The sequence below is a fragment of the Danio aesculapii genome, chromosome 15 (genome assembly GCF_903798145.1).
Source record: "Danio aesculapii chromosome 15, fDanAes4.1, whole genome shotgun sequence".
NCBI classification, from domain to species: Eukaryota; Metazoa; Chordata; class Actinopteri; order Cypriniformes; family Danionidae; genus Danio; species Danio aesculapii.
Window position 1 is genome coordinate 29,924,921 of NC_079449.1, and position 27,238 is coordinate 29,952,158.

The following is a 27,238-nucleotide window of genomic DNA, read 5'->3' on the forward strand; positions in this document are numbered from 1 at the left end:
TTCTGCTGCCAGTTTGTCTGGTAGCTCGACATGTACATTGACAGACTTGAGATGCAGAGTGGAGTTGATTGTGACAATAGGATTTGAGTCTGGTTAGGAACGGTTCTAGAAAGCAGGTAAGACAACAACAAAAAATAAAATAAACAGTGCAAATAACAGGGTGGTACAATGTGGTAAAATCTGAAAAAATGGTAAACAATCAAGGGGCTTTTTTTCTGGATTGCTTTTTTAAACGCTGCGGTTGGGTTTAGGCAAGTGGGTGGGCGGGCCAATCTGTGGTTTTTAAAACACTATTGGTTGGGTTTAGGGCAGGGGAGGGTGGGGTTATTGGTTGGTTAGTCAGTCAGTAAATCAGTCAAAAACGTAGCTCCTGGGATGTATTTTGCTCTCTCCAGAAATGTATATAGGGGTACGTAATCAGAATGAGCCTGGGTTGAAATAGTTATGCTTGTTCTAATTGTAAATGTATTTTTAATGGACTTTGATTATTTTGATAATCGATTATTCTGGCAATTATTAGAAAGGTTAATCATCTAATAATTAAATATTTCACTAATTAATTGGTGGGCTTTGATTTTTCTGTTTTGGGGTTGTGAATGATTATTTTGAAAATCAATTATTTTGATGTTTACTCTAATAAATACTTGGCCACTGATAGCACTGATTAATCTGTAGGCTTTCGTCAATAATTTGACTTTTACCATCAGTTAAAAACTATTTAAAAATAAATTTGAAAAAATAAACAATTTTCTGCTCCAATGTGATTGTTCACCTTGTGCACAAAGCAGAGTTCCTAAAGCTAGTTTGGTGTGGTGGAACCTGACTGGCCTGCTCAAAGTCCTGACCTCAACCCGATAAACCACCTTGTCGTGAACATCCAACATGATTGTATGACCTCAAAAAAAGCACTTGGTCAAAATTCCCATAAACACATTAAACATTGTGGAAAGCTTTCCCAGATGAGTTGAAGATGTTATAGCTGCAAAAGGTGGATCAACTCCATATACATCTCTACAGATCAGGTCATTAAAGTCTATGCGCATGTAATGTTAGAAGTCCCAAAACTTTGGGCAATATAGCGTACAAGGATGTGATTCTTCCGTATAAATACAGATTTCGGTATTTTCTGAGCTCAATGGGGCAACCCCTGAATTTTTGCATAAATCCGAAGTTTTTTTTTTTTGTTTTTTTGAGGAGTGGGAAGGGTCTCAGTGAGGTTCATCGTCATCAAAGCAGAAGACCTGATTGATGGTTTGTGCCTTCATTGTTCATCATTGTGCACAAAAAGGAGCATTAACTTCTTCATTCCGGATGTCAGTTTATATTGTTTGGCCTATAATGTTTGCATATGACGATGCCGCTGACAATATGCAAGATTATGATATCGCTTTGAATGCACGCGGCTGTGCACTTTTTCCGCTTTCACATTGGCACATCACGACCACGTGCGCTCTATGTACATTATAAATACAGCTACAGGATGGACATTTGTTATTATCCTCAGCAAGTCATCCGTCCTGATATCTTCATTTATTCAGTGCCACAGTACACACACACACACACACACACACACACACACACACACACACACACACATAAATATGTATATATATATATATATATATATATATATATATATATATATATATATATATATATATATATATTCTACAATTTGGTCGTGTCTTCCTTCTTTTTTGTCCTCAGCTGATCACGTGCCTGGTGTCTATTAATATTATTTACCAAACGCATATGATTATGACATATGATATCACCCTGCAGCCCAAGACTGGTTACTCACTGAATCTAAGCAGGGCTGAGCCTGGTCAGTACCTGGATGGGAGACCACATGCGAAAACTGGGTTGCTGTTCAAAGTGTTGTTAGTGAGGCCCGCAGGGGGCACTTAACCTGTGGTCTGAGTGAGTCCTAATGCCCCAGTATAGTGAAGGGGACACCATACTGTCAGTTGGAGCCGTCTTTCGGATGAGACGTTAAACCGAGGTCCTGATTCTCTGTGGTTATTAAAAATCCCATGGCACTTCTCGTATCCTTGCCAACTTCCCTCCATCGGCCCTTAACCATCATGGCCTCCCAATCATCCCCATCCACTGAATTGGCTGTATCACTGTTTCTCCAATCCACCAAAGCTGGTGTGTGGTGAGCGCACTGGCACCTGTGACTCCAAGTGGATGCTGCACACTGGTGGTTGTGTGGAGAGACCACCCCCCCTCATGATGTGAAGCGCTTTGGGTGTATGGCCATACAATAAATGCACTATAAATACCAACACATTACATTACATTATGATTTAAGTCAAGGTAAAGTGCGTTCAGACTAATTTGCTGTTGAGCTTATTTAATCAATGTAAAAAATAATAATCGGGTCAAATTATGTATTGAGAGACACAGTGTCTATTAGAGGCTTAGATTTAAGATTTTGTAACTTAGACCAGTAAACAACAACTGGTTACACCCTAACAACCACAAAGCAATGAGTAAAATACAGATTTTCAGCTATTTTATTTTTTGCTATTTCCAAAAAACAAATAATGTGAAATAAATTATAGTTTAACAGAAAATGTCAAAGCAATGAAACCCATTCGGTGGGATATTATGAGCAATTAACATTTTTGTCTGCTCTTTATAATAATATAGCATTGTAAACAGTACACTCTGTACTCTGGAAGCTCCTTTATTATGTAATGTCAAGATGTGGGTAGGGCTAAATTTAGCATAAGGCAACACTCACTGCAATTCAACTAGGCATTTCTTTAAACAAATATTAGTAAAATAGCATTGTTGGGATATATATTAATATTTATTAATAATAAATCCAATCAGTAAAAAATAATCTGCACAATCTTGGCTGTAAGGCCCACTAGCATTTGCTCCCCTCAGCCCTCATGGGCTCTGTTGAGCTTTTCCAGTGGTGGTCTATTGCATCCTTTTCACATGGATTTTACGAGCAAGGAGGGATGGGGTTTGAAGGGGGGTGTGGTTTCCATAGCAACGGGTAGCAGGGACGATCACTGTGGTTGTGGCATGATCAGCAAGCAAATGCAAGCCTGACTTAGCAACCGCTTGCAGCCTGACGCTTCGCCCCAGATTGTTTCCCATATGCAAGCGACTGACCGTGTTATGTAACGTCACTCACTGGATTCATCGCATGCTGTTTCGCACAGCCAGTAAGCGAGGCTTGTGTATTATTTAAACAACAAAAAAAACAAAACAAATCAAAATATTCGCAGCTCAGCAGATTGCCGATGGCTCGCTCATTTGGGAAAGGGTTCCACCCACCCCAGGGCTGCGGATAAGTAGCTCATCATATTCTCCACACAGTGGCATCTCTCTGGGTGCAGTGCCGACTGTAAATACACAGCGGTAATCTGCTTAAGCTGGCCCATGAGCCAGTGCAGCGTGACAGGTGTCTTACACATACAGTAGCTCCTGCAAAAATAGCAGCAGCAGCAGCACGGGAGTTGAAACCGTGATGTTGTAGAAACTGTAAGGTTTATTGTACTGTACCTTGTCTCATCAGTACTTCAGACCGTGGAATGATGTGACTGAAATCAGCTTAATTACAGTATGTGGTGAACTCAATCCACATGAAGAAAACCTTGTGGCGCTTTTACCCAGCAAGAGTCGCAAGTTGACAGAACACTCAGTTAAGTGCAGGTAACATCAAGAGCTGGAATGTTTTCTGAAGAATTCCTATAATGTCACCATGAAATGGCATTCATTTTCTATACCATTTTACTTGTGATGCATTTTCAAGTGAAAAATCCTTTTCAATGAGAAACAAGTGGGAAAGAGGCTTTTGTTTTATCCACTAGAAACTGATTGGATTGTGAAAATCACATTTGTGATCATGCTTTCTTCTCTCTTTCTGAGTTTTAGCTTCAGTAATGTATTGAATAATGTAACAAACACAATAGACTTACTCTGGTCTGTTTTGGATTTCATGTTTAATTTAAATCTGCCATTAATTACCCCTATATGAATAACAAAAGGTGTTACGGTGGCACAGTGGGAAGCACGATCGCCTCACAACAAAAAGTTCCCTGGGTCGAGCGCCGGCTGGGTCAGTTGGCATTTCTGTGTGAAGTTTGCATGTTCTCTCTGTGTTCGCGTGGGTTTCCTCCGGGTGCTCTGGTTTCCCCCACAGTCCAAACACATGCCTTATAGGTGAATTGAATAAGCTAAATTGGCCGTAGTGTATGTGTGTGAATGCAAGTGTTTCTCAGCGTTGGGTTGTGGCTGGAAGGGCATGGATAAGTTGGCAGTTCATTCTGCTGTGGTGACCCCTGATTAATAAAGGGACAAAGCCAAAAAGAAAATGAATGAATTAATGAATTCCATAATTTCCCATTAGTGGGTTGCAGCTGGAAGGGCATCTGCTGCGTAAAACATATGCTAGATAAGTTGGCGGTTCATTCTGCTGTGGCGACCCTAGATTAATAAAGGGACTAAGCTGAAAAAGAAAATGAATGAATGAATACCATAAATGAGCGGCATGGTGGTTCAGTGGTTAGCACTGTCACCTCACAGCAAGAAGGTCGCTGGTTCGAGCCCTGGCTGTGTCAGTTGCCATTTCTTTATAGAGTTTGCATGTTCTCCCTGTGTTCACGTGGGTTTCCTCCTGGTGCTCCTGTTACCCCACACAGACCAACGACATGCGCTATAGGTGAATTGGGTAAACAAAATTGAGTGAATGGGTATTTCCCAGTTGTGAATTGTGGCTGGAAGAGCATCCACTGCGTAAAACATATGCTGGAATAGTTGGTGGTTCATTCCACTGTGGTGACCCCTGATAAATAAGGGACTAAGCAGAAGAAAAATGAATGAATGAATGAATGAATTACACAAATGATGATACTGTTATACATACTGTAGACAGTATTGTGTCTAGGCATGGGACGGTAACCGTTTTCAAGATATACCGCAGTTTGGAAAAATCAATGTTTTAAAACCGACAAAATTTTCTGTAATACCGTTCCAAAGGTATGTGTAAGATTTTTTATTTACATTGTTTTGTTTTTTTTTTTTTACATTTTTTAAGAATTCTGTGTTTTTTTAACTAATGAAGACAGCAGAAGTCAGTGGTTCGTTTGAATGATTTACTGCTCCAAAATATTGTAAATAACATTTCAAATCTTTCAAAAAACAAAATATATTGTTTTTAAAGGGGAAAAAATTGTTGTTTTTACCCAGACATTTAAAAAGAATATATTTTAAAGCAGTAATCTTAATACCGTGATACCGTGAAACCGTGATATTTTTATCCAAGGTTATCTGACAGAATCTTATACCGGCCCATGCCTAATTGTGTCATTGGCAAAGCTTATGTGGTTGTATGAAAATATTTGGTGAACATACCTTTTAAAGCCGCTATCAACATACTGAATGCTGCTAAAAAAAATAGGTCATGCATACAGTGTGCTTGCCTTGCATTATGATCACTATACATGAGACATGAGGCACTGTACATGCTCTTCATCACCATTAGACATTATAGGCATGCTTATTAAAATCCACTGAATCAGTAGGGTCAATAAGTGCAAACCCAATAGCCTTGTTATCACAGCAAAAGTATAAACAGATTTCTTGTGCGCATCTACAGTATACACAAAGGATATTTATGTTGCCACAGGATTTATTGTTACAGATTAGGTTATAATTTATACGATCTTTGCTTCAAACATGTATATAATTTAATATTCATTCTGTCACTCATAATATGTATGGTATCAAGTCTATCAAGTATCATCTTTAGTGCGGGTATTTCTCTGAGATCATTGAAAGTGACACAGGGAAAACAAATGAATGGACAATCTGGGCTAAAATGAAACTATTATGGCCAAATTATTAGAACTCTTGGCATATTTGAGAGTTTTCAGTTTTCTTTTTTTTATTGGCCATTGCAATACCCATAAAATGAATAGAATATCTACAAAGTCATCATTATGCTCTATAAACCATGAAATAGAGCCATCATAAGGAGATTTAGGTCCTTTTCCTAACGTAAACGTGCTAGTCCTATTTTACTGTCAATATCAAGCAATCATGTTCCTTCACAGAATTTAAAGGAAAGCATTTACCTTTAGCAGAAAGAATGGGATAACATTCAAATAATAATATGTTCACAAATAATATTATGTTAAAAAAATATATATATAAAATAATAAATAAGAAAGTGTGGTATAATATAATATAATATAATATAATATAATATAATATAATATAATATAATATAATATAATATAATATAATATAATATAATATTTATCCGCTTGTTAAGTCATGACATATGAAATACTGTTTTAATGTCCAAATCGCTACTCTTGAGAAAAATATTCATTCATGACCACTTTTTAGTCTTTTATAAAATATATATTTTATATAAAATCTTGATGTGCACTACAGTCTCTGGACTTGCTGCATCACAGACACCAATATTTGAAAAATTTATAAAAAAAGGATGGTGTTTGTTTTACCCATAACCAAATCATAAATAAATAAAGATAAGTTACACACAAATTACCACCTGTCAATCACTTATTCTGTGTGAAAAAAGGTGCACAACCAACAGCAACCAACTAACAGTATCTGAGGATTTCGCTAAAATTACTAAGTACAAGCGTGAAAGCAAAAGATTGAAGCAGTGTACTGACGCTGTGACATGTTACCTAATAGATTCAAAAGACAGAAGAGTCGTTAAAAACAAGATTAATTAAATATCACCTTTATCAACTATACTGAGACGCGATCCAGCGGTACATGCTTGATAAACTGTCCGACATGCACTGCTCTCTGGGGTTTTGTGCTCTAAGAACCGGTTGATTGCAGTAGCTCGGACGCGTGCATACACTGCAGAGTGCGTGTGTGTGGTCACGTGATTTCCGTTTTCAGCGGTATAGTGTTGACGGAGGGCTTTTCAGAAATGCTAGATGAAACGCCAGTGTGAATGTGGATCATTTTTGTTCTAAAATGGTATTTTAAAACTAAGACGTATTCGTGTAAACGGGGCCTAAATGTGTATTTTTCTGCCCCGCTGCGACAGGGGCGGGGCTGAGGATCGTGATGCTGACTCAGCATCGTGATGTCTATCAGCCATTGGCAATGGACAATGTCATTGTCTATCGACCCACCCTAATATATATATATATATATATATATATATATATATATATATATATATATATATATATATATATATATATGCACATATATTAATGGCATACATATATATATATATATATATATATATATATATACATATATATACATACATACACACACACATATATATATATATATATATATATATATATATATATATATATATATATATATATATATATATATATATATATATATATATATATATATACATATATGTATATGGTTGTGATTTTAAAAGGGTAATACATGGATTTGTAAACGTTTATTATGGCACTTGGACCTGGAAGCAGCTTCACGTGACATCAAACTTACCAAGTGGATATTGTAGTATTAGCTTTATTGTGATATAAAAAAAAGTATTTACAGTCCGCCAGTAGTCACAAATTTTTAATCCCAGTTTTTCCAAATAAAACAATTTCTTTGTGACCTAAAATAGCTTGACTATAACTATAACCCTCAGTCGGTACACACATAGCCATGGAATCTTTTGACATAATGGAGATAATGGTATGAAAGCTTTGACATTCCAGTCGTCGTTATTGGTTATATATAGTGGATACATTTTTTCCCTTTTTTTTTTTTACGTGCATTGTATGCAATAATAATGGAATGACACAAGGAGAAATGACTTAAATGCATTTAATAATTTTAATATTATATAAGTTTTTTTCTTTGGTAAAAACAGCTTTTAGCTGCTTCTTGTATGGAGAATGAAGTTGCATGCATTGCTCAATGCACGTGTGTAATTTGTGTTCCCCAGACATCAACAAAGTCTAAAAATCTGAATGATTCTGTGAGTCTCTTCTATGAACTCTGATCTTCATGTCTTATTTTGTATTGGAATCAAATCCAATAAGTTCAGGTAACTTATCGTAGCAGCTCTATTTCCTTTTTCTGAAACCAGAGTTTTCTTGGCTGTGTTTTGGATCATTGTCTTGCTGAAATGTCCCTGAAATGTCTTTGACAGCTTCATCATTTGCTAATGTAGACGTTTGACTGAAGCAGCTAATAGTAATTTACACTGAAGGAGGGCATTTGCTGACTGAATAATTACTGAGAAATTTCAGCTGCTGTCTGGGCTTTCAATGCCTTTTTACACCTTATTTTCTTCATGTGTTCAATACATTTTTCCCTATGTGATTTAATTTTATTACGTGTAACTTAATTTTTAAACTAATTAGTTTAAAAAAATACTGTTTAACAAGCTGTATTTGTAATGCTGAGAAAAAAAACAAGTAGTTTTAAATCACATTTTTGAGACTCGTTATAAAACAGCAGGCAAAAAAAATGCTTAGAAATGTTTTCAATGACTGAATTTGCAAATAGTTTGTCTGTAGGCATTTAAAAAACAGTAGATAGACATGTAAACAATGTTAAAAGCTTGATTTTCACCACTGGAGACTGGAAAACAGGTATTTAGTTTTGTTGCCAGCTTAAAAGAGTTTATGTACATAGAAAAAAAAAATAGCTTGCATACCTTTATGCGTTATTTCGTCAGTCTCTCACAAGGGGTTTGTTATTTTTAGAGGTCCTTGCCTCTAAAATGCCTCTGAAAACCCCTGGATTAAACAATTGACCAGTCGTGTATTGAGCCAAGCTGATTGGTTTCTTTCTTCAGCAACCCTGTTCTTTCACACAGTTGGCCTCATTCAGAACAAATGTGCCATTCTGTAACCTTTTCAGATGACTTTTAGTTGCTTGTGGCTTTTGTAGAATTGAGTCAGCCCAGGTGAATGGAACAGCAGGGTGTAAACAACAGCGTGCTACCCATGGGGCACCAAATCTAGCTGTGTCTTAAAATGCCACTATGTAAAACAACGCTCCTACAGCTTTGAAATTAATACATTACTATGTAGAATTGGGCGCAGCTTTGTGCACGGAAATGTCAGCGTCTCTGCGCTCTCATTACATATGTTACATAGCCCGCAGCTCTGCTCTGCTCTGGTGGATCACCGGACACCCGTGCCACTCAGCTCATTAACATACTCTGCACACACACGGGACGGCACGTTGCCAAGCAACAGCGCCACATCACAGAGAGAATGTTGTGAGCTGTTTTTTTTTTTTTTTTTTGCGAATGGCACTTGTGGAAAAAGGTACCACACCTAGTACAGAGACCTGAGGAACATCTTATAGTTCAGATCATACATCATTACCTATTGGCTCTGTTTATAGGATCTTTTTTCTCAAATGCACCTTTAAGACTAAAGCTGAATGTGGAAGTGCGAATAAAAGCAGATGAATGCACTCCACCTAATAAAAAGCCTTGTAATTGAGTCCCTCTATACCCATTATCGCTTTTATCATGGGTCTTTTGTGCAGGCTTAGATTAAAAGGTTTCCGGATGCATTTTAGAGCTCTTCTTGCTATCATTTTTTTAGGTTTATGTTTATCAGTGAAGCGTTAAGAAAAAAGAGTGGTGAATCTAGATTAAATCGGAACTGAGATCTCAGACAACTTGTTAAAATGATTAGCGCATTTGCATTTGAACAATGTAAATTTGTGTTCGGCAGAGATCAGAAGTGCGCTTGGAGATGTCTTTCTGTCTGCTTCAGAATTGGACAATTAATCAGGCTGCAAAATGAGGTGTTTCTCTCTTTTTAAACATGTCATTTTCAATTAATGTCTGAGACAACGATTGTAAATCTTCCCTTCGCTTTGTCTTGACTAAAAATAAACTCCATTGTCCCTCAAGCAAAACCGACAATTATGCTCTAACCAGACATGTTTTAATAGACAAGACTGGGTCTGGAAATGCTGAAATCGTGACGGAGAGTCAGTCAGTGAGAAGATATTTGGTTTAATGTGGAACTGGAGTTATGGTCATGTTCTATCCAGTGGATTTTACTCAATGCGAGTTGTAATGTTAATAGTAGAGGTTTTTTCAGATGACGTTAGGTGCGCTCATGTTGTAATTTCATAATTATAAACTTGTAAAAAGCATTCATGTCCTTAAAACCCAGCCCAGTTCCAGTTCATCTAAATAAATGATTTTTGTCACTAAGGAGTCATCCGGATTTCATTTTACAGTTGTACCCATAATATTAAAACAATGGTTTATGTTTTTACTCTAAGTTGTATGGTCTTAGGAGCTGCCTTATTTATTTATGCATTGGATATTTCTCGTAGTTTTGTAAATTAAACCACATTTAGAATAGAATATTATTTTGTAATTTCCAGTTGAGCTGTAATTTTATGAATGTACTGATTAATTAAATGTGCATTACAATTTAGAATAAGAGTTTTCTTTAATACAACTAATAGTAAAAGTGAAATTAAATTAAAAATGAAGCTACATAGAAATATTCTGTCGGCTCACTATTAAAGTGGACTTTGCTTTTCTGTTGAGCATGTGCAGTTCATACATAGGCAAATATACTGGTTCATAAATAGAAAATCCATTCATTTATTCACCCATTTTCTTTCGGCTTAGTGCCTGATTTATCAGGGGTTGCCACAGTGGAATGAGCCACCAACTACTCTGGCAAGTTTTATGCAGCGGATACCCTTCTATAGGCACAACCTAGTATCAGAAAATGAACTGGATATCCACTCAGCTGAATATTCAGCAAATATGAATTTTACCACTGCAAGTAGGGCTGCACGATTAATTAAACAAAAGATTGCGATCTCAATTCAACCCTACATACAATCTTAATTCAGCTTTTCTACGATTCAGCCCATAATATTTTCAAGGTCAGGAGAGAAGTGAAAGGCGGTAGCATTGTCTTCACATTGTTTTATATAGCCTATGTTGCTCAGCAACTTGGACACCTTTAAATGGTGTTAAAATTGTCACATACTGTATTTATAAGGTATAATACACCCGAAAATGTCATTTCTGTCTTAATGTATTGATGTATTCATGACTGCAAAATCACACGTGAGCTGATACACTGTTTGTTTACTACCGAGAGGACGTGCGCATGCTCACCAATGATTTCTTCTCTAATGAAAAAAACCTGCATAGGCTGTGAATAACAGGTAATAAAGTTGTAAATAACATTCAGATTGTTGCACAGAGTGATCGTTTGGGAATATGATTTGCATGTGTGTTTTTTTTCTTCTCAAAGTGACAGCGGCCATGACATAAGCGCACTCGGCAGTAAAAGTAAAAGCACACACATCATATAAATGATCATATCACATTTTACAGTTATGATTATGACAAGCATTTGATATGTTTTTCTTTCATAGTGAACACAAAGGGTTGTGAATGAAAATAAATGTTTACTGAGTCAGTATAATTAATCTAGCCTATATAATGCAAGAGGGAATCTGATAATGGTCTGATATAGTTGTCATTGAGAAATGACAAGCATATGTCTCAAACATAATAATTCAACTTGGAAATGATTAATAGTTGTATTCTGATGTAATAACTTTACTGTGCATTAACGACCAGGACAAATTTAAAGTCTATTCAAGTCCACCATTGCAAGTCTATACAAAATTGAGCATTTTAACCAACAGTAGACCTACACATAGGCCTAATAATATTGTTGTTTTACCATATGTTTGAGGAAAAAACAATACTAATAGGCTACTCATATTAACCTTCATTTTACATCTACAGAATCGTGAGAAAATCGTGATCTTGATTATTAGCAAAAAACGTCAATTCTCATTTTAGCCAGAATCGTGCAGGCCTAACTGCAAGTATGTGAGCTAAGCGGTACTCTGCTGCTCTTGCACTTTAGATGGTGCACAAAGAAACGGCAGCACAAGCCATTGAAATGAATGGGTTTCATAGCGCAGTGATTTCTGCGTATGGTATGAAAGTTGCTTCAGGTCATGCGGTAAGTTTACAGAAAGAGTAAAACCAGCACACTGAACACTGCTGGTCAGTGTGGTGGAGCAATGACTTTTTAGGCTTATCCCTTTCTGTCATTTTTCTCTTTCAAGAAAAAAAATCCCTAATTATAAATGTATTTACAATCAATTTTAATGTATTCTTGTTGAATACAAATATTGACCAGTCTACAATTTCTGTTGCTGTCATTTCTAATGCAATCAAATGGGAAATGTCATTGCAGATGTGGTGAAAATGACTTGAGTAGCGGTATAGCAAACAACCAAACACTTTTAATTTGAGTAAAACTGTCATCTCGTAATGATCTGTAATGAGTATGTTCTCTTTCTACATTGCATTTCTTGATCCAAGTGCCACTGTAAAGCTGTAATGGCTGCAAACAGCTGTTTTAAAGTGGATGTGACATTCAGCACTCCTGACTTTCATTTATTCTCCCGTGCTCCTGTTTTCCTGCACAGTGCTAGTAAACAGTCGGTTTCACACACGGCGTTTCTCATGGCGTTTTTCTCTTTTGTCATGAAGAACTTCTTCCCTGAGGAATGCTAACCCACCCATGATACCCCCGTCAGACTGCAGGCGGAGCATTTCAAATCGAAATCTATTACTAACCCAGCTGGTTAGGCATGCACTTCAGTTGGGTTGTAGAAAATAGCAGAAATTCAGGTATTCCCAGTACTCAGCAGAGATGCCGGGAAAGAAATGCCTGTGAATCTCTTCATGTCTTATTTTTGAGATTGAGTGTGACAGTGCTGCTGGGCCATTTGTTTTCTCAGAGGAGTTTGACAGATATGAAAGACGATATCAAATAATTTGGCGAGTCGAATGCTAACATTTAAGATGATTCATTCGAATATTTGAACTGATGGTATACAAGAACACAATCCTGTCAACAGTGTTCACATGCTTTGCATTTGCGTCATTTTGGATGTGAAAAACAGATGAGGTGAGATGATGTGTGTCTGAGGGGGTGGGACTGTCAGAACCAAGACACATCCAGCTGCAGTCACGAATACACACACATGAACACACACAGATCCATCATGAAAATTGCACATACTCACGACTGACTGAAAAACATGCATGAAACACTTCGCACAACCATTGATTTCTTCAATGAAGACATACTCACCTTGTTCCAAATGTTTCTTTCTTCTGTTTTGCACAAAAGAAGGTATTGTTCTAAAATGCTCAGGCTTTTTATTATGAATGGGCCACTGCAGCTGTCAAACTGTACAAAAGCTCCATGAAAGTATTGTAAAACTACCATAAATGTGCTTGTTGAAATCCATTAACAAGCTGAAATTGTAGTCACTCCTTCCAGTGAGCTGTTAACTATATCAACCGTGATGCAAATTACATGGGGGTTTGGAGGGGTTTAACCCTTTAAATTATTTACTCTGATCTGTATCTTAAGTAATAATATTGATAATAAAAATAATAGATAATATACAAATAAATATTAGAGGTGTGAACCTACAGTATACTGGCCTTACGGTTCGGTTCGGTTACGATTATCATGCCATCGATTCGGTTTAATTCGATATCATGGTGCATTGACGATGCTTTCCATACACAGTTTATATTTTGGGGCCGGCTATAACAAGCTGTCTGTATAAACACACACACACACACACATAGACACACAGTACCACACTGTCTCTCATTCACGCACATACACAAACATAGACAGCACCAAACAAATACACACGCGCGCGCGCTCGCTCACTCGTTCGGGAGTGATATTGTGAGACCGCCCACTCCTGTTAAAATTACACCAGAGTTACCGACCGCTCCCGTGCTTTATTCGGAATGCAGACCTATATCCAGAAGTATCGCTGTAACAGCCAAGAGGAAAAGAGAGGGGAGGAAAAGTCATGCCAGCAGCCGAGAGGTGTGCCAGCAGGTGAAATGGGCCACAGAGAGAGAGAGAGAAATGGAGTTCACTTTCATTCCCTCAATCGCAGAGAAATATGGGCTTCTGCTGTAAGTGTCAGTGAAAGACTGTCCAGAAAACACACACACGCAGTGAAATTGTGCACAGTTTCTGCGTTTTTAAGTAGTTGACGCCTGGAGTGTTGTAAATACCTGTGCTCACCTCCCTCGCGACAGAGTGCATATGAAATAAATGACGTCGGTACATAATTACCGGTTATGATTATTACTGAACCGATACCAAATTGTCCGTGTCTGCATCGCGGTGCACAGAAGAAACAATTAGTTTTGACACCCCTAATAAATATATACAATGGTTCACACCATTGTGAATGTACTGTATGATTGCACCTTAATCTATGCTGGAATTTTTTTCAGTCTGCTGTCTAAAATCGACAGATCCAGCGTACGGTGGACCTTTTAAGTGATCCAAAGATCTGATTGACTCATTTACAAGAACACAGAAAAAAGTGCTTATTAAGTGTAAAAGTAAAAGTAGATTATTGTATTCACATATAGACTTAAAGTAAAAAAAATTGACTTAAAGTTTGCATTTTTATAGACATCTTGCTCACTAATGGAAGTTAAGTAGTAAATAAAAAGTGCAATCTACCATGGTCATACATTTACTGTGCAGGACTGCAAACTTCCCCTGTTTTATGTAAAAATACATCCTCTTAGAGAATCAAATCTGTTCAAGTTGCTGTAGGTTGGAATTCACTCATTATTCTTCTATACACTTAAATAATTTTGATTAATAAATTAAATGTTACTTTATTAAATGTGTCAAATATAAATAGCCAATGTAAAATTTACACATTGATTATAACATTGTCTGAATCATTTAAGGTGACTTAGGATGTACTCACACTAGGCTATCCGAACCGTTCCCAGGCACGTTTTACCTCCATTTCCCAGTTTGTTTGACAAGTGTGAGTGCTCCGAATCGGGCCCAGGTGCAGTTGGAAGAGGTGTGCCAGAGTGCCGTTCGGTTTGGCTTTGGCGCGGTACACTTGCAAAGCGTGCCTGAGCGTGAAACTGAAGACTCTGCGTTACTTTTAAGGGACTATGTCATATGGATTTATTAATCTTATTTTTCAATGAACGCAAACTGTTATAGTTAATCAAAGATGCAAACCCCCGCTTCACGACATCTGCACCTTCAGCAAACCTAATACGATGACTTTCATGAACATTTATGAGCATCAAAAGTGGTGGATCTGTTCAGCAAAAGATTTGACTGTATGTCACTTCATATCAAACGACTTAATATAACTAAAGCAATCTCTATTGTATGAAGCGAGTGCGCTTCTCTTCTGTTGAACTGAACAGTCGCCTCATCAATAATGTAAGCGTGCTCAGGCATGGAAGGCAAAAAATGCGATATGAGTGCGGGCCGAGAGGGAGAGGAAAGCGGGGGGCTATTGCGCCTGGGAATGGTTCAAGTAAATCGTGCCTAGTGTGAGTACACCCTAAAACATTCTACCTTATTATTCACGTAAAAAGAGTTGTACAGACAATATATATGCTTAACCACCCCTGACATCACTTTACTTACTGTTTAATGGCTAAGAAGAATATTTTCAGTCTCACAGAAGAACAAATGTTGTGTAAGAAGCAAGACGGTCGAAGTGATTTTCCTTATGAGTAAAAAATAACAGAATACAACGAGAATTAATGAGAAGGAAATGTGTGTGTCGCTGTGAGTTATTTATATATTTATTTATTCCTGTCACCAAGGCTGTTTTTAAACTTGGTTCAATTGATTTGGATCCCAATTTCTGTGGAGGGTCAGCAGCAATGAGAAATGCATTATTATACTATAACAAGCAAATTATATGCCTTCGAAGGCTGTTCACTTCCACAAAGCAGAATGGATTGCTTTCATACAGTAGTGAAATACTCTGTTCCACAGACTCCTACTTTAAAGTTGTTCCTTGAAGCGCAGCTGAGCTTGAAAATCAGCATGAAATGAAAATTCAACCTGAATATTTTCCAAATAAATCCATGCCATAGATCACACTCAGTTCATCTGTGAGTGTTTCGTTTCAAGATTAAAAAAAAAGAACTTGTGCATTTAATCAAAAGGTCATTACGAGGTCTTCAGGGGAAATGTCAGACTTGTCTCTGGTGGAATATTGGAGGATTTCTCCAATCATTTAGCCGAATTAAACTGTGCCACATCTCAAAATCCAGTGAGTGACTGATAAAAGTCCCTATACTACATTTTACTTTTTCAATAAGCACCACACATATGTCTTATTTATTGATTTATGTCACAAAACACTAGAAAAAAAATCAGCTGCTCCTTCTGTTCCATTGAAGGGATCGTTTGTTTGTAGCATTCATTTAATGCGTCTATTTTATATGAACTTTTTCCTTCACATTTATTTATTTATTTATGGTCTGCTTTAGACATTCTTTGGACTATGTTATAGCCAACAAAATGCCTGTAATGGACCAGCAAAATAAAGTGTTTGCTCGTTAATCAGACAGTATACTAATACTATTCTTGTTGGTAGTAAACATCCAGTAGCAAAATTACTTATAAGTAGGGCCAGACATAATCTGCGTACATTTTTTTGCTATTTCTGTGCAGAATTGTGTTAAAAATCTGTATTATAACTAAAACCTTAATAAATAAACTAAAAAGTAATACAGTTTTAACTTGTATTTAATGTTTACTATGCAAATCCAATTAGATCCACTTTATTTGGTAAACAAGGCAAGTCTTCTATATAACATATCTACCAAAAGACGGAAAACATGACTTTACAAACTGTGTTGTAAATAAATCATAGAAACATTTTTATATTAGTCAATAATATTACTGAAATTAATTTAAAAACTGAATAAATATAAATTTACACACATTTACACAAGTAAATAAGCAGAATCAATGATGAGCTAAAAATCTGTGGAAATCTGCAAAATTCTGTGCGCGCAGATTCCATCTGTGCCTACTTATAAGCTCCGTCCCAAATGGCACACTAAACACTATGCACTTATGCACTATATACTTATGCACTTACACACTCAAAGCATAGTATATGTATGTAGTGTCATCCCAACTGGAACACTTATGTGTTTTTACTAAGCGGAAATTCAAATGTTTCCCAGATGACGTTTGATGGTTGCCAAATTAGTGAAATAAATGACCAAAGAACCAAATAATACCTGCTATGAGTATAACCGAAGTCACCATCGGGACGCGGTATATTCACTCTCGTAGTAGAATTTTGCTTTCACAATCCAAAATAAATAAAGTAATCCAAAATGAGCTCCCGAAAGCTTCGCCCCTTCCACCAGCCGTTGAGTGTGTGTCCAACGTTCTACACTTCATTTTACTAGTTGAATATATACATCATGCAGAAACTGAAAGTGCACTTATTATTTTTAAAGTTTTCAGTGTGAATGCACTACTTAGACTATTTATACTATTTATTCATAGAATAGTGCATAGGTTTGCGATTTGGGATGCACCTATAGTCAACAGAATGTCTAAAGACGTTCAAATTAAAGTATTTAGATGATGAACAGTCAGTCTACTGATACTCAATACAGTATTGACTTGTAGTTGCAAGTTTACTTAAAGTTCTGCAGTGGACTAAGGCTGTGCAATAGGACAATATGTATTGTATGGACAAAATAAAAAAGATCCTTTTTTTTATATTTTGTTCTGTCAATATTTAGTGGTTTTGGAAAATACATTGTTTATGGTAATATTTCGACATTATCATTTGGATGACCGAATGCACCACCATGGGCAAGAAGGCAGAAGCATGAATAACAGCATGGCAAGAAAAGTTAAAGCTTGAAAGTACAATGTTTAAATGTTGCATTTTATTGAGCAATGTTTTATATTAGGCCTGTAATCCTTAGTTTTTGAAGTGTTTTATATTGTATTATTTATTTTATATGCCTACATTCTTAATCGAACATTTGCCTGGAAGATCTGAATCAAAAGAGAAAAATAATCACATATGAATGAGTAGATTTTTGAGTATTGAGTATATTTTTTTCTCCTTTCTTTATAATGTAAAACTTTTTATATTTTTGAGCATGAAAGCCCAAAGTGTCTTCTTTCCAATGATACCTAATCTGTTTTTGTAGCTTACTGGGGTCAAGAACTTTTTCTATTTAAAGTTAAGTAGGTGTAAATCCCCAAAAGTGAGTGCTGGCTAACAGGTTAAAAAAGAAAGAAATAGCCCTTTCCATGCAGTCAGTATATATAAACTGTTAAAGGGATAGTTCACTCAAAAATGGACATTTCCTCACCATTTAATCACACTCACAATGTTATTAACCTTTATGAATTTCATTCTTTCGTTGAAACAAGATATTCCGTAGAAGGTTGGAAACAAGCAGCCATCAAAGGAACTATAGAAACAAAAAAGACTGGAAGTCAATGGCTGCTGCTTTCCAACATTCTTCAATTTATCTTTGTGTGAGTGTGTGTGTGTGTGTGTGTGTGTGTGTTCAGCAGAAGAAATCAACTTAAACAGGTTTGGAACAAGTGAAGTGTGAGTAAATTGTGACAGAATTTTCATTTTTCAGTGAACTATACATCCAAACTGATTGAATTTGCAGACAAGTAACTATATATGCAATATATGGTTATCAGGATATGAGATGACATATTGTGATATGAGATTTTTGTCATCTCACCAGCAGCGAGCCATCGAAATAAAGTGGTAACTGAAATATACTGTAATGCTTTTCTGCACTCACATGGGCTTCTGCTTGTAGTCCAATACATTCTAATTTGCTCATATGAAGTTATTGTTTCTACACTCAAAAAAATAATGTTTGCTGTTTGTTCAAACTACTTATATAAAATAAGCTGAAACAACACAATTCTTGAGTTTTATTTTTGGCACAACCCAAAAAAAGTTTTATTTTCAATCCTCTTAAATTTGTAAAAATTAGTAAGTTAACTTCCGTCATGTTGTGACAACTCAAATCCCTTGTGTGGAACCCAGCATTTTTTACAGTGTAACATTAGGACCACTGATCTATATCTATATCTACACTGTAAAAAAGTAATCCGTAAAATTTACGGTAAAAAATTTTAAGTATTTCACCGTTAAAAATACAGTACAAATCATAAATGTAATTTCTCATGTTTACAGTAAACTACCGTGTTTCATTAATTTATAGATGTAATATGTCTGTATTTTGAATTACCAACATCTACACATCTTTTGTTACACAGATAGACACGTTAACACAGCCATATGCAGGTGGTGATGAGAAATTTACATAATGAACCAACGCTCATCACAAATTACTTTTCCCACAAGCAGAAACATGTATCAGTGGATATAGCATTTTTTAGTTTTTTACTGTTGAAATCAATTAGGACCTTTTTTATAGATATGCAGAGCTTTATGCTACAGTACACTTAGCCAAGTACAGCTTATTTTTCCCTCATTACCTCACTCTAATTGAACGACCCAGGTCTGCAATCAGTAGGTTTCTCTGACCTGTGCATGTAACTTTTTTCATGTCTTAAAGGGCACCCATTTTACCGCTTTTTCAAGATATAAGATAAGTCTTTTGTGTCTCCAGAATGTGTCTGTAAAGTTTCAGCTCAAAACATCCATCAGACCCATCATTTTTGCACGACTAATGCGACAGGATACAAGTTAATCTCCACTGCTGTATGGATATCGTTATGTTAATGTACAAAATATACCTGATTTAACGTCCACAAACAGTAATTGAAGTGTCTTCTTTTATAATTGTACTGAAACGCGTGATAAAGACTGTAATTCATTAACATGCACTGTTTTAAAAACGTTTTAAACTTGTAAAACTCATTCTTGATCATATTTGATGGTGATTGATGATCGCAGAGAGCAGAACAGATCTTTTAATCCCACTTGCTTTGCACACGTCCTGGGGTGCATTTCTTAAACAACGACGTAACCCATGGCTGAACTATCATAGTACGATGCATCGGTTGGGAAAAGAACAATGTAGTAAAAATGAAAAATGTAGGAAATGAAAAAAATCCTACTTTAATAATAAAATTAATAATATTGATAGCGATGTAGTGGCGCAGTAGGTAGTGCTGTCGCCTCACAGCAAGAAGGTCGCTGGTTCGAGCCTTAGCTGGGTCAGTTGGCGTTTCATTGTGGAGTTTGCATGTTCTCCCTGCGTTCACGTGGGTTTCCTCCGACTGTTTCCCAGAGATGGGTTGTGGCTGGAAGGGCATCCGCTGCATAAAACATATGCTGGATAAGTTGGCGGTTCATTCTGCTGTGGCAACTCCAGATTAATAAAGGGACTAAGCCGAAAAGAAAATGAATGGATGATGATGATGATGATGATGATTATTATTATTATTATTATTATTATTATTATTATTATTATTATTATTATTATTATTATTATTATTATTATTATTAAGTTGGATTATTATTATTATTATTATTATTATTATTATTATTATTATTATTATTATTATTATTATTATTATTATTATTATTATTATTATTAAGTAGGAATATTATTATTATTATTATTATTATTATTATTATTATTACTATTTAGTTGGATTATTATTATTATTATTATTATTATTATTATTATTATTATTATTATTATTATTATTATTAAGTAGGATTATTATTATTATTATTATTATTATTATTATTTTTATTATTATTATTATTATTAAGTAGGATATTGTTTATTTATTTTTTACTATTTTGAAAAGTCTACTTTTACAATTTGACACATGCAAACCACTTCAGAAATGTTCTAACCAGCAGGCCCATGTCATATACAGTACAGATACTTAATAAATAACCCACTATAAAATAATCTGTCAATCAATTCGGTGGGCGGGGAAACCGCAATCCTACGTCATGTTGCGGTGGGCCTTGAAATGGGAGGGATTTGGGTCATATTCTAACATCAGGAAAAAAAAAGAGACTTATTGTCTTTATATCACACCAATTTGACTGTGGACACATATCTACACACAGTTCTGTCCAAACAGCTCCCAAAAGATGATTTTCATCATAGGGACCCTTTGTCATATTTGTCTTTTTGAACTTAAAGGGCACCTATGGTGAAAAAATTTACTTTTCAAGTTGTTTGGACAGACGTGTGTAGATATGGTGTATAGACACACCCAGTCCTTTTTTTCAAATTTAACAACATAAAAACAATGGACCAATTGGAGCGGTTTACAGATTGACCGCAACTTGACGTAGGAGTGCGGTCCCCCCGCCCACCGAATTGATTGACAGATGTGTGTATTAACATGTCCCTGTAGTCACGTGTATAATCATATAAACAAGACCAGGCATGCGCCAAGCAACCTGGAATAAAAGGTCTGTTCAATTTGCTAGGATCATCAATCATCATCAAACGTGATCAAGAGTGAGTTTTACAAGTTTAAAATGTTTTAAAACAGAGCACGTGTGTAATGAATTACAGCGATTTAGCTTAGCTTTACTTCATCAGCACAGCCGCGTGTCAGAACAATTATAAAGGAAGACGCTTCAATCCCGGTTTGTGGATGTTGAATCAGGTGTATTTTGTTAATTAACATAACAGATATCCATACAGCAGTGAAGATTAACCTGTCGCGTGATAGAGAGTGCGAAGCTAAACGCGCGCGTTGTCTCTGTCTCACTCTTTCTCTCTCTCTCTCTCTCTCTGTGTGGGTGTCTGCGCTATGGTGTGTGTCTGCACTATGTGTGTGTGTGTCCTCGCTGTGTGTGCGCGTGTGCGCGACATTGTGTGTGACTCATGGTTGCAACTCACAAAAAAATTTGTCAAATACTCATTTCTTACTGTAGTATTTCTCACAAACGTTACATGAGATCTGCTTCCTGAGGCAGCCGAGGGCGGCGATTGAGGCATGTTGCTGACGGTGGGCGGGGAGGACTAGCCTTAAAGACCCTGTGCAAAAAAACAGCAACCAAGTTTTACCGGCTATAATACAGACATTTCAGACAGCTACAACAAATACTCTGATGGTTGTTTTGAGCTGAAACTTTACAGACACATTCTGGGCACACAAAAGACATATTAAATCTGGAAAAAGGACTATTTTTTTGCAGCTTTAATTCAATAAAGGGTATTTTTCATCACTGTTCAAGAAATTCTCTGTACTGAAAGTTACTTTCAAGCATAGTTTTTAAGCATAAATAATTTTCCTTCGCTAAAATGCTTCTGGTTAGAACATAAAAGCCAAATCTGTCTTTAGTTGAGCAAAACGGGTCACTGTAGGCAGCATTGTTCTTGTAATTCTTCAAAGCGAATTCAAGCAGAGCCCTCTGAGATTAGAGGTCTGCGACCATTCCGCACACAGCTCCAGTGTCACCATGCATCTCCCAGCATGCCCTACTAATGAGAGGCTAATTAATTTAAAGTCCTGTCCTCGGCAGAACTTAAGCCTTTTCATGTCATTCCCAAAGTTGGCCGATTTACCGAATTCGCAGATTAAAAGTTACTCTTTCATCTAACTAAAGACTATAAATGTGAGAAGGCACACGGAATAGATGGCCCTTCCACTAAGAACAGCAAACATCCAATAGTATCGATTGAATATGCTGATTTAATTGAGGTTTACCCTCTTCTGGCTTTGTCCATTTATTAAATTACCTGCAAGACTAAAGGCCACCATCTGTGAGCAGATCAATTTTGTCTTCGGTCTGCTCTCTTTGTCTTTACTCATTTCCCAAACATCCCCAGTGCTCCGACATATGAATGAGAAATGAGCAACGGCCTCGCTAAAGTTTACGCCCAAGCTCTTGGTTTTACATTTCCTCGATTGAAACAAATCGACCTGTTTTACTCTTTCCATTCCTATGAGTTTCTGAAGATAAAGCAGCAAGACGCATTGTTTTTCAAAAAGCAAACAGCCTGTTTAGCCTACCTTCGAATGGGTTTAAGAGGGGATTGGGAGTTTCTCAGAGATAAATCTCAGCGTAATGGGGTGCGTTGGTGACATTGTGCTGAATATGCGGCGGCAATAAGGCAATAAATGATCCTGCAAAACTCTTAAGGAGGTGAAATGGCCGAGTTGACAATGAGCTTGTTAGCTTCACTGTCTGTTGTCGCCTCTCATTTAGTCGGATCAAAATGATGCACTGTTGTTTATCTGAAGAGCTCGTGTCAGAGGGGTTTCCATAGTTACCCTTGCGCTTATGAAATTGGAGAGATCAGCTGCTTGTGTGGAATTAATGAAAAGTGCTATCAGAGAGTGCTGAATTATGCATGTGGAGAAAAAACGGTTTGAAAAGTTTGGAGAGTAGGATTTTTTTTGTGTGTGGAATAACTTCAGTGGGTTTGCTTGATGTGTTCTTTAATCTTAATACTTTTCTTTCTCTTCAGTTTCTCTGCAGGTCGATATTACACCTGCGCACGGCGAGATCAGCGTCGGAGAGTCTCGCTTCTTTTTGTGTGAAGGTAAGTTCTCATATTGACCAGGAACCTTCTGCACCTCATTACAGTTCTTTGAAGAGTTTCCTGCAATTAATTCGGCTCCAGCTACTAAGCGCAGGGCTTTGTGTTGTAGATCATTTCAGCCCAGTTTTTGCCGCTTATTCTTGGTCTGTGTGAGCTAGGAGTGGGATTTTTGTTCTAGTGAGTTTCCATGTGGGCGAATCTTTTTGGCTTGAGACCACAGGGATAAAAACAGAACGACAATCGACCAGGTTACATCTGGTACAGATATGCTTTTATACTGATTAAAATACTTGGCATTGCAAATTGAAGTGACATTGAACATGGCATTGTTTTCTTTGCCTACCAAACTGTGATGGGTCTGTTTGTCCATCTGTATCGCATATTACCGTCAATGTTTTTTTGCCTCCTGCTGTCATTTAACCAGAACCGTTAAAGGGAAAGTTCCTCCAAATATTCTGTAATCATTTATCACGTCTTCTATTTGAGTTTGAGCAAATCTGTTGAGAATATGGGAAAGTTATTATTTGAGGGCTGGTCTATCCTTTTAACACTACCTATTTTGTGTTAGAATATGCATTTCTTTCAGAAATGGTGAATTTAGATGTTAAAATAATACAAGCTACATTACAGATGATATATTGATATTACATGCTCTCATGATCCCTCAGAAGTCATTCATGTTTTTTGAAAAAAGTTCAGAAGAGGTTCAAAAGATCATGTCTCATTCATTTGAAAGAGGACAGAAAACTGATATAGCATAATAAATGTATCCAACTCTCATCTTTGATTTGTTTATTAAATCCTGACTGGATAAAAGTATTAAATGGCGAAAAAACAAATCCCCCCAAAATGAATAAACATATATGAATATATAAATTGTCACCCAAAATATATGTCGCAATCTGTGACGAAACAGATGAGAGCATATGATTCACAGTTAAAGGTGCAGTATGTAAGTTTGACACCCAGTGCACTGTAAAAAAATCCTGGTTGTCTTCAATATTAACCTTATGAGTCCACTGAACTTATATTTAGTTAAAATGACTTAAAACATCTTGCGTAACTTAGAAAAGTTAGAACATGACTAACTTGTTACAATGGCCTAAAAATATATGCTGTCAGGATTAATTGATCAAATATTTTTTACAGTGTGGTTGAACTAGGTATTGCACTCCTGAATCGAAACAAACGCAAGTACAGGTTGCCAGATTGAACTTTAGAACTAAACACATATGAGTGATTCAGCATGTAAATTTACAGTACTAATGTTAAAGAGGGTTAATATGTATTAAATAGATTATAAACCTTGCCATTGAATGAGTGAGTGCATATTCTGTGCTTCTGAATGGCTGTATTTAAATTTCTGTCGTGTTTCGTCTGGTGCAAACAGCCAAATTGCTTATTACTGCATATTGGATGTTTGGCTAAACTGGCATTGGGCAGGTTAAAATTACCAAAACAAAGACAGTGTTCCGGCACGGAAAACACATTTTCAAAGCAGAATATCTGACTTCAGCATTGTTTTTTTCAGAAAAACAAGTATGTTCACTTGGCATGTTTTTTTTAAAATATCTGCAAACATATCATGGTATTTTCATGCTTTAGAAGACACAAAAACTTACATACAGCACCTTTAAAGTCTATTGTGCAGCTTGAAATGGCGATTTATTTATTTATTTATTTTCATTTTTAAAGAGCACAGGAATTTGTAACAAGTGCAAAAAATGGATTCTTTTTAAAATGACATTGCATCCTTTGTGTATTTTTAAGCTTCTGAAGCCACTTATGGAGCAAACAGATTTTGTGTCCGGTGAAAGAAAATATTCTATAAGTAGTTGTTATATTATTAATTACAGGATGTTACTCATTTTAAGGTTTTAAAGTGTAGTCTTGTTTAACATTATTTACTCCTTAGAAACAAGGAGACAGCAGAAATCACAACACAACAAAATGTAACCATTTCAAATTGTATGAAAGAAAAAAAAAATCCAATTATTCCAATTTCAATGCATGAGGATTCTTTGCTTTGTTATATATAGTGAACATGTTGAGAGTAAATAAATGCTTTAAACAAATCAATGGGAGTACAATGCAATACTATACATTAAAGTGTCATTAGTAAGTCAGTTAATGCATTAAAATCAATAAAATGCCACTGAATTGTATTAATTATTAACTTAATTTAATTGAACGACTATTACTTATTGTTATTAAGCAATAAATTACAACCTATCAATACTATAAGACTGATAAATGCTTTTGTAGTTTCCACTACACTACATTTCATACTTCTGTTTAATTAACTGTTAATGAATGGAACCTCAGTGCATGGTGCACAGTACAAAGGCCAATAAATAGTCACAGAATATTCATAGTCGTACATCAGATTTACATGTAAAAATGTTAATATTTGAAAATAAATTGCTTATTAAGTCTTGAAACATTTGTGCTGTGATAACCACTAATACAACAATGTGAATATTATTAAAAGACACACTAAACGTTTAAATGATAAATAATTGTTCACACTTCACAGTATTTTGAAGTGTCCATGATATCAATATTGTGCAAGTTCATTATCACGATATATTCAGTTATTGAATATGGGCATATTTCTATTTAGATATCTGCTGTATTGCTTCATTCTGTAAATACATCACTATATTACATTTCAGCATGTATGTAAGCTTAATAAAACCACATTTGTAAAATAATAAAAAAAGATGTATAATACTCATATGCTCATATTGCTCATACTAATACTCAACTTTTTTAATGCTCATTACATCACATTGTGTGTGTGAATCTCTCTAGATACTGTATAACACACACACAGACACACGCACACATCTTTCCTGGGAGTTCATCATCATCTCTGCTGCCTTTATCTCTGCGGAACGGTTCGAAACTACTTTTTATTGTGAAAATTGAGTTTGAGCTGATAACATTTCTCAGTAGATTTATGACAGTGGGCTGCAAAAAACTCAATACTAAATAAATATTTTCCTGTTTTTCTTGTGCCTGTAGCACAGTGACAAAATGAAAACAGTATATTTGTGAAATTACATGGATCGATTTTAAATGATCACATTTACAATGCCACTGTTCTCAGACGGTACAAAAAAGGCTTTAAACATCCACAAATATTTGTCTTTTATGTTTTTTGGAAAGAGAAATCATAGTATTTGGGAGTCAATAGTGGAGTCATTACTTGTTCACTTATTGCTAAAATGGTCTTTTCATAATTCTGTGCAGTTTTATTGTGTAATTATAATTATAATACACTGTTCTAGTGATCTAATGACTGGTCCAGAAAGGTTGAAAAACTCAGTACTAAATAAATGTTTCCTGTTTTTGTTGTGCCTGTAGCACAGTGACACAGCGAAAACAGTATATTTTTGAAATTACATAGATTCATTTTATATTATCACATTTAAAATGGCATTTTTTCAGATGCTACAAATAAGTGCTAAAACAATTCACAGATTTTTAAAGAAATCAGACCTTAAACGTGACAATTTTATAATGGAAATACAGTTCACCGCAAGCGCTGAGGCTGGCTGAAATTCAATGTTCGTGTGCATGTACCCCATTGCTAACATGGTATTTTCATTAACTGTGCAGTCCTATTGTGTAATTACAATTATAATACAGTGTACTCTAGTGATCTAATGACTGGTCCAGAAAGGTTAAAAAAACTCAATACTAAATAAATGTTTCGTGTTTTTTCTTTTGCCTGTAGCACAGTGACAAAACGAAAACAGTATATTTGTGAAATTACATACATTTATTTTATAGTATCCCATTTAAAATGCCAATTTTCTCAAACGATACGAATAAGCACTTTAAACATGCAAAAAAATTGCCTTAATATTTTTA

The 27,238-nt window shown here is 35.9% G+C and overlaps 1 protein-coding gene across 2 annotated transcripts in view; it reads left to right on the forward strand.

The window, feature by feature from the left end:
• The window catches only part of ncam1b (neural cell adhesion molecule 1b), a 209,967-nt gene that overhangs the window by 65,546 nt on the left and 117,183 nt on the right, over positions 1-27,238 (forward strand). For both annotated transcript variants that reach the window (XM_056473245.1, XM_056473244.1), the window contains exon 2: positions 23,285-23,359. In XM_056473245.1, the coding sequence (XP_056329220.1) occupies positions 23,285-23,359 (75 nt within the window). The remainder of the gene's footprint in view (positions 1-23,284; positions 23,360-27,238) is intronic.